Below are 9268 nucleotides of genomic sequence, written 5' to 3'. Positions count from 1 at the left end.
ACTGACCCACAAATGGAATTTCACACACACGCCATTCTGAAGCACAAAACGTTAATGTCACACCCCATAATAAGCCACTGACACCGTCCCCTGACATTAACTGCAGTGTGCTCATTAGAGTGACTGACAAAACAGACCCATCACATTTAATGATGGAAATCTTTGACAAACATTTTAAAAAATTTCACACGCTCCCCAGAATTAAATGATGTTTGGAGAGAAGCAGTTATTTTCCATGGTGTACACTGTAACACAAAGTCAACGGCTGAGCCTGGGGCCTTATGTTTTGTTTGCTGGGGGGGGGCTCTGGAGACGGACGAGCTTAGCCCCACGCTGTTTTCAGCATCAGCAGCGCTGTAAGCCAGGCCCCTCCCCCTCCCTCTGTGAGGTCACGGCGTGGGCGGAGCTGGCGGCCCCTCACAGCCTCTTCTTCAGCTTGCCCTTCTTGAGGGCGCCGCGGCCGAAGCCGGACTTCCTGAGCTCGCCGAGGCGCTGCCGGCCCTTGTGCCGCAGCTTCTTCAGGCCGCCGCTCTGCAGGAACTGCTGCTTCTGCTTCTTCTTCCTCTGCTTCAGGATCTGCTCCCGGCTGCGCAGCTCCGAGTGCGCCCGCGGGCCGCCCTGCTGCTGCTGCTGAGGGGGGCCCCGCCTGCCCCTGCGGCCTGCGGAGAGGGGGGGGGCACACGGGACACGTCGTCAGAGTCTGTGGCGTGTGGGACACCAGCGCACGGCCAGTACTGTGGCCATCACCTCACACAGGCAACACCCATCATCCCACCACTGACTACTGCACAGTCAAATCCACTGAGTTACTGTGTCAAGTCACCATAAGAACAGTACTGAAGCTACCACATTTACAGTCATTAGCTGCACAGTAACCGTAAGGACTCAGGCACCACAACGCTTGACAAAGGCCACAGCACCAGCACAGTCATCATGGAGTGATGACACTCAGTCCATGTCAGCCCACACTCATCACAGCTCAGTCACCCCATCCAGCAGAGCACAGAGTAAGCACACAGTAAACACACCACTCAGGCTGCATACAACACTACATCACATACTGACACATATCAGCCTAACCCCGCCAGGGCAGGAATGTGCACACAGGAACACACACACACACACACACACACACACACAATACCCACCTCCTCTCCCTCCTGGAGTCCTTCCCCTTCCCCCGGTCTCTCCCTCTGAGTCGGAGCCTCCATCCTCCACTTTGTACTTCTTCTTCCACTCCTCGTAGCTGCGGGACTCACGGTCAAAGAAACCAACAACCTTCCAGATAGCAGTGACATCACAAACAACCCTGTGCTTCCTGGATACGGAGCGACTTCCTGTCCTGCGCTAGTACAGCTGGAAAAGGCCACGATTCAGCACCGGCCCATCAATCACGGCCACCACAGGGACGCATGGAGAGGATACAAGTTCTTTTTTCCGGCATTCCTGACCAGCTGCCCGCTCTCTGTCCGCACCTTCTTCTTCTTGTCCTCCTTTCCTGTCTCCCTCACAAAGCGCTTTCTCTTCCGATCCCTGGGGAGGGAGAGAGAGACGGCGAGAGGGAGGGAGAGAGAGGGAGAGGGAGGAAGGACACACATAAGCCTGGTACAAACAGCCCAAAGGGAGAGAGAGGAGGCCCCGGGGCATGCTGGGCCATCGGGCAGTGGGCGCCGTTCCCTCACCACTTCATCATGCTCTTGTGCTGGTTGAGGCGGTCGCCCTCGTCCCCCATCAGGTCCAGGACAGCGGAGGAGGCCTGCTGCTCGAACGTGCTGCCCTCTCCTCCGAGACTCAGCCTGGAAGGAGACAACACAGCACTCTTTTTCAGAGAGTACACACCGCGCACCTCTTCAGAGAAGACACATAGCGTACTTTTTCAGAAAGTACACAGCATGCCTCTTCAGAGAAAACACACAGTGTGCCTCTTCAGAGACAACACACAGCATGCCTCTTCAGAGAAAACACACAGCGTGCCTCTTCAGAGACAACACAGCTCACCTAGACATAGCCATTAAAGGGCAACATGGACCACTCACTAAAAGCATCTATTAATGCACATCTAAATGCACCTAAATTTTGGATTTGTAGTATGTGATGGTGAACCTCAAGGAAAAAGTTCAGTTGGTGGTACCTTGCACACATACCAAGCAGATGAACTTTACAAGGCTAATTAATAAATCCTTGTTACTTCCAAATAAACACTTTTCTTACCTTTCCTGCATTTTATTTTGCCACAGATCCACAGAAGAGGTTTCTTTTCTAACCCCAAAATCACATTCACCCTCTAATCTACTGTTAGGGTCAAACTAGTAGAAGAATACAACTCTTATATCAGAACACACTTTGTGTTATTAATCACATCTGTGCTCAGAGCATATGGAGAAGGACAATAGGCTGAGAGGTCATACGTATGTGCCATACCCTCTCTCCGAATTGAAGTCTTTGGGCCTGTAAGGGATGTAGAACTCCTCATCACGGGTAGGTCCTCTGTTCTTCTTCCTCTTGGGCTCTGCTGCTTCCTCCTCCCCCAGCAGCTTCTTCCTCTTACCCCCCACCACCTCAGAGAACACCCCCTGCGGTCAAACAGCCGAAGAATGGCGCGTTGAAGCTTAAGGAACATACAAGCTGCAGTGGTGCTATTCAACACAGTGGAGTTTGTGTCCTGCATATTGTACGTTGGTGCCGTGTAAGCCACGGCTGCCTATCTTTCCTCAGGTGTAGACAAAACTGCTCTTTGAGGGTAAAGTAGTTATGGTCGAGTGAGGCTTCATGAACCCCAAAATCTGTGGTGCCATTATGCTGGATTATCTAGCTTCCCATTTACTTTGGTGTGTGACATAGCCATCTTTACCACTGTGTGGTCAATGACCTTCTGATCTGAGCCAATCACAGTGTTTTGTAATAGACATCAGTCTTTTGATTGGATGAAGTGCTATGGGAGGGGAGTGGTTACCTGGAAGTCCTCCTCCTCCTCGCTCTCGCCCAGGTCGGCAGCGGGGGCAGAGCGGGGCGGGGTAGGCTGAGTGAGCTGACCCTCAGCCACCCGGTCCTCTTGCGCCCGCTGGAACCTGTCCACCAATCGGGTGTCCCGATTCCTCTTCGCTCGCATCACCTCGCTGGCCGTCGTCTTGCTGTTGGAGTTGATCTCAAATATCGTCTGGGGGGGGGGTTGGAATTCAGGTTATCAGGTTACAAACTTCACTGCTACTTTCGCCAAAATCAAGTTTATGAGATCATTTAAGTGTTACGAACTATTCAGGAAGGTGTTATGAACAACGCTGGAACACAAAAGCTGGAACTTGCCATTTTCATAAGCATAAAATTAAATTAAAACAACAGAATCCATTTCAGGCTGCAGGAAAAGATGAAGAAAGAGGGAATACTGAGATACCTGAGAATGAGGACTGACACTAACAGCACTGTTACACGGTACGCTGCAGCACACTTTGTCAGGCAGGCTAACCTGCTAACAGAGATGCGATTCCCTTATCTAGCAGCGATGTGAACTTACTGCTTTCGACTTGTAGCTCTTGATGCTGTCGACCATCTGCAGCCGGTCCAGCTCCATCTTCTCCAGACCTGACCCTAAACAGACACACAACACCCTCTCTTCAGTTGGTTCCAATGGCTCTCATCAGGGTGCAGGTTTAGCCTCCCCAGGTGTGGAACCAAAAGGTTCAGGGAATCCCTTTGATTTCCTTCTTGTGTATGGACTTTGCACTCTCTGACAGTCATGATAACGGTGTAGTATGTATGCATGTCTGTATGTATTTACTGCTGTTGTAGTGAAATATGTTGCATGTTTTTTTACTGACTCCTGGCTGTAAAGCAAATTGCCCCCAGGGATATTAGATTTACTCAACTCTACTATCCACACACACACACACACACACACACACACACACAGCCCGTGACACGGTGAACAGAGAGCAGACACAGTGAGGCTGAGGAAGGGCAGAGCCATCGGGAGGCTGACGCACCAAGCAGTGGGTGGACGGCCATGCCGGACAGATCCGTGTTCTTCACCCTCTTGATGGACTCGGGGGAGGGGCCGGGCCGGGACTTGAGGTACTGCTTGTAGGCGTTCTCCGCGACCCGCTGAAGGTTCTGCAGCTCCAGAGAGTTCTGGTGGGCTGTGATGAGCAGGGAGTCCTCATCGTCCAGGATGCTCTGTGGAACCCGGCCGAACACCCCGTCGGCTTCTGGACGCAGTGTGTGTGTGTGTGTGTGTGTGTGTGTGTGCGAGAGACAGAGAGAGAAGAAAACCGAAAGTGCAAGCAAAACACAGAGTGAGAGCAGGAGAAAACAAAAGACAGAGAGAGAGAAGAAGCGAGAGAGAGAGACGTATGTCAAACATTTGTTCTGCAAAAGAGGTATCTTGAACTAAACTTGCAACCATATCTTATGGCTGGGGTACCTTGGGGTTGGTCTGGCAGGGCAAGCTGGATGGGCCGCCCCAGGAAGAGGTGAAGGTCGTAGACGTAAGGCACCTCGTCAGAGCACACCAAGCTGTAGGCCGTTCCGCTCCGGCCAGCGCGGGCCACTCGCCCTGTGACCCGAAATCAAAAGCAGAAACACGCCTCTTAGCCCTCACAGAATCCACACCCTCACGCCCGCTCCCTGGGGACCAGGGCCTCTGTCTCATACCCACCCACTCTGTGCAGGAACAGCTTGGCCTTGGAGGGGAAGTTGTAATTGATGACGTTGTCCAGCAGGGGGATGTCAATACCGCGGGCCGCCACGTCCGTCACCAGCAGCACCATGGCCTTGCGGTGCACGAAGCGGCCGATGTTGATCTTGCGGGCCGTCTGGTCCAGGGCGCTGTAGATGTAGGCGCAGTCCACGCCCTCGGTGGTCAGCAGCTGGTGGTGGCGGGACACAGATGGCGGTCAATCTCTGCGGTAACGGTTGACAGGACCGCGTCGAGGCGAGAACCTCGGGGACCCACCTCCTTCAGGTACTCCACATGATGCTTGGTGGCAGCGAAGACCACGGTCTGCTCCTGCGGTTTGACCACGTTCCTCAGCAGGTGCAGCAGCAAGGCCGACTTGTCATCCATGCGCAGGTGGAAAAAGGCCAGCTGGGACCGGACAGGAAGCAGATGAGTGAGTTACATACAGCAGCTGGCCACATTCCCAATGAACATGCTTATGCAGAAACTGTGCAAAAGAGTTTTTAAGTCACTGCGTTATGGTCATTTTCATGTGAGCGGGGCACAGATTAAAACAATAACATTTATACCTAAAGAAATTATTTAACACTTAAAAACAACTCCTGTACACCGCTTCCATTATAAATCACTTGTCATCATTGCAGAACTGGCAAACACTGCAGACTCTGGTTTCCATGACTGAAATGTGAGCCAGTTCAATGCCAATAAACTGTGAATGAGCCTCTTACCTTCAGCTGGTCACTCAGCTTGGTGTCCACATCCAGCCGAATGAGCACTGGTTCTGTTAACCCTGGGACCACACAGAAGCACAGATCCACATTTTAGACCTTTCACTAACACTGATTAAAGTATGCTTAACACCTATGCTTGCACATCAAGGTGCCTTGCACCATCCTACTTGCTACACATCAATCAATTTAAGAAACTGTTCAACATTTTTTCTGGAATATTCCAGAAGCCATACCGTTCACAGTTTTTTATCTGTACATCACAAAATAACAGCACCCACACAGTATAATTGGAGTCAACATTTGGCCTGCCTGGAAAAGAATGCTTGAGGTGTTTCTATCGTGATACTCAGATTTTTTTTGGTGCGTTTGAGTTCTGAACGGTATAACATGATTCGCTGTTTGCGCCTATGTTGTGCTGTCTCCCAACGCTGTTTGGTGCGCCATTCTCCAGTCTCCCTGGCTGAAAGTGATAGTGGCTGGCGACTCACCGGCCCTGGCGAACTCCACCAGCAGCTTGGGCAGGGTGGCGGAGAACAGCAGGGTCTGCCGCGTGTCCGGGAGGCGGCGGATGATCTCCTGCAGCTGCTCGGCGAAGCCCATCTCGAAAAGCCTGGAGATGACCGCGACAGAGCACTCTTTCAAACGTCAATCTAGCATTACTGAACAGGAAGGCAGCACAGATACAGCTAGCTCTGTCTTTATCGATTGACCACAGGGCCAAAGCAGACCATCTCAATTTGGGAAAACTGCAGCTGACAATCTGAATATGGCAAGAAGTACTTATTCAAAGCTTCAGCACGTTGATTACTGAATGTTTGCTAAGCCTTTTGTTATGAGCAGAAAAGCAAAAATCTGAATCATCATTCCTCATACTAGAATAGTTTCTGCTGCTGCATAACTATAGTCGTGGTTGCAAGATGCAAGTCTACAGATCTATGTTAGTTACAGTAAATTTGCCCAACTTAAGAATTTAGAAAGCCCCTGCTAATCGAGATAAGTCACTTTAGGTTCAGACCCTCTAGACACCTACCCATTCATCTTCCAGGCGAAGACAACTAAAAGCACAACAATGTAAGTGGTGAGGATACTAAGGTGCGAAGGGGACAGGCCCATGTGGTCTTCAGGCGTGAGTGATGGGCTCACCTGTCAGCCTCGTCAAACACCACGTACTCCACGCTCTGCAGCTTCAGGTTCATCTCCATGACAACGTGCATCAGACGGCCAGGGGTACCAATGATGCTGCAAGCGGAGGCAAAAAAAGAAAGGGAGAGAAAGAAAGGTAAGCAAACTTACTTAAGAGAGGTGCAACATCTAACGAAGCCTGCTGCACTCTCAAGAAAGCAGTGATATCTATAAAGAGCATGCCGATGTGTATCCACGTATGATGTAAAATCAGGGTACAGGAAAACAGAGCAAAAACCAAATGAATGCCTCAGTACTTACATATCTGGATTTTCATGCAAGGCGGCAAACTGGTCATCCATTCTGAAAAAGAAGCACAGCTCAATTAGTTCATTCAGTGCTGGTATCCTCAATGTCACACTGTACAATGCTGGTATCCACTATGTCACACTACTATTCGGTACTATTATCCCCTGTGTGACACTGCTGGTCATTGTTGGTATCCACTGTTTTCACGCTGCTGTTGTATCCCTTACAAAGGCACCGATTTATTGAAAACTCTGCAACTGTGCACATGGATAGCAGTCGTTTGAAAACTAGACATGGAAAGTCATGCCACAGGTCTCCATTCTTAAGAACAATGTTTCAGAGTATACCTGTCTCCTCCAAGGATCAATGCTGTCTTGAGGCCAGTGAACTTGCCAAGCTAGAACATAATCAGAAATATCCATCACTGCTACATCGATATAGTTTCAAAGAACAGGTACACTGCGAGACATTTTAGTACAAAAACACTGACAACATAATTTCATTTAAAACTTTAACCTAACATACATTTTTCTTCAAAGGAACAACCCTAAAAAGGTATGATGCACATAACAGTCTTTTTGGAGCGTCCCAAAGGCCTGGAAGCACAATGTTCATTATCGACAAGGAGAAACCCTGAATTAACAACAGACTGCTTAGCAGAATCAATGCAGTTTAAAGGCAGGCTCTTCTCACCTCCTTGGTGAACTTCATGGTCTGCAGTGCCAGCTCGCGAGTTGGCGTCAGGATCAGCGCCCGAGCGCCAGTCTGCGCCTGGGGAGCCTTCAAACGCTCGAACATGGGGACCAAGAATGCCGCTGTCTTCCCGCTGCCGGTCCTCGCCATGGCAACCACATCCTTGCCATCCAGAATCACAGGGATTGTCTGGCGAGGGGGAAGATGCATGAATGCGCTTTGTCCACACTGACACCTCTTCTCCTCAATCTTGAGCGTAACGATCGCGAAAGAGACACCACCAATTTACCTTTCTCTGAATCGGAGTAGGCACTTTGTAGCCCTTCTTCATCACCCCCTTATACACAGGATAGCTCAGCCCTGCAACGTTCATAAAGAAAGACGCGTTATTGTGACACATATACTTAAAGTTTCACACGTTTGTCTCCGTGTCCAAGAACGGATGGCACTCTCTCATCTCATTTTGACACAAATATTAAATACGCAGTAATACATACTGGCTCTTACCCATAGATTGGAAGCCACCGGACTTTTTCTTCTTCTTGTTCTGCGCTCTGACAAGCTCTCTGGTGTCGGGCTCCACGTCGGAGAGGCACTCTGACGCGGCCGGGAAGCGGAGCGACTTTTTCCCAGGCTGAGGAGATTTATGTCTATGCTTATCTTAGAAGCAGCTAACAACAAAATCAGCTGAGCCATAACTCCAGCAACTGTGTCGCAATAACACTGAGCTACGATAGCTTGCAACAGTGTGTATATCCTGACAAGCACGGCTGTGACAACGAAAGAAATGTATAATGCTGTCTGTTAACTAGCTACCAGCTAGTGACAATGTCGACCTAGCTAGCATTAGCAGGCTAGCTTTAAGTGTCAAGGCAGTAGGCGACTTCTATAAGCAGATAAGTAGCGAAGTTACGATGGTAATCTAACTATATCAATATATCTACGTGTTTGTGTAGCATTTTGAACAACTTCTCATGACAAATCGCTCTATATCGGTGCCTTCAACATCTTGTAATCTAGCTAGCCTAAATTAGCCAGGTAAGTAAAACAAAACACTCATATCTTTCAGCTCCACAGCTAGCCAGTTAGTATACTACATCACAACAAAATTTTAACAAAAAATAAATGGGTTCTCACAGCGTCATCTTTCATTTGGGCAGCCAGTTCAAATTCCCCACCGTCCGAATCCAAATCAGGTTCTCTAACATTAGTCGCCGTGTGTCTCTTTTTCTTCGTCAGTTTTTTCTTCCTCTGTGCCATTTTGCTGGACAAACTATCTCTGACACGCTTATGAAATGATATCCAACTGACAATGCTTTGCGATGTCCAGGAGGCGATCCAAGACAGATTAGTCTTTAAACACAGCAACAAATAATTCACCACTCAGTTTCATGGACACGAACGGCGATACGGGCAGACATTTTGGAACACGTGTGATCCTCACAATGTTCAGCCTGTAAGTGTCGCGCAGCCAGTGACGTCAGCCGTCGATCGCCAGCCTAGCGCCCTCTAGCCCTCTGTTAGCTCCTCGTGTAGTTTATAATGAAACATTGAGGCCATTGTATTCTCTAAAAAATTGTAAGATTGATAGATGGGAAAATAGAGAGGCAGACAGATTTTACCGAAATAACAGTTCCTAGCTCAATCTGCTCCGCAGCGGGCGCGTTGTTGCAGGCCTATGTGACTTCACTGCAATGTTTTTGTTGTAGGGGGCTAACTGGAAAAATAAATAACTGGAATA

At 49.3% G+C, this 9268-nt stretch overlaps 1 protein-coding gene across 1 annotated transcript; it reads right to left on the bottom strand.

Annotated features, from left to right (window-relative positions):
• Positions 1-284: 284 nt before the first annotated feature.
• Positions 285-8896, bottom strand: ddx54 (DEAD (Asp-Glu-Ala-Asp) box polypeptide 54). Its single transcript, XM_036529719.1, has 20 exons — positions 8665-8896; positions 8035-8161; positions 7817-7887; positions 7528-7716; positions 7182-7231; positions 6847-6888; positions 6547-6642; positions 5892-6013; positions 5401-5462; positions 4949-5080; positions 4652-4862; positions 4418-4549; positions 3981-4202; positions 3512-3585; positions 2954-3157; positions 2422-2573; positions 1683-1796; positions 1426-1533; positions 1149-1246; positions 285-659 (listed from the first exon to the last, which is right to left on the bottom strand). The coding sequence occupies exons 1-20, from the start codon at positions 8785-8787 to the stop codon at positions 418-420; spliced, it is 2571 nt and encodes an 856-aa protein (XP_036385612.1). The 5' UTR covers positions 8788-8896; the 3' UTR covers positions 285-417.
• Between the last annotated feature and the right edge of the window lie 372 nt (positions 8897-9268).

Source organism: Megalops cyprinoides, chromosome 5 (assembly GCF_013368585.1).
Source record: "Megalops cyprinoides isolate fMegCyp1 chromosome 5, fMegCyp1.pri, whole genome shotgun sequence".
Lineage (NCBI taxonomy): Eukaryota > Metazoa > Chordata > Actinopteri > Elopiformes > Megalopidae > Megalops > Megalops cyprinoides.
This window is presented reverse-complemented; position numbering and strand designations above follow the sequence as displayed.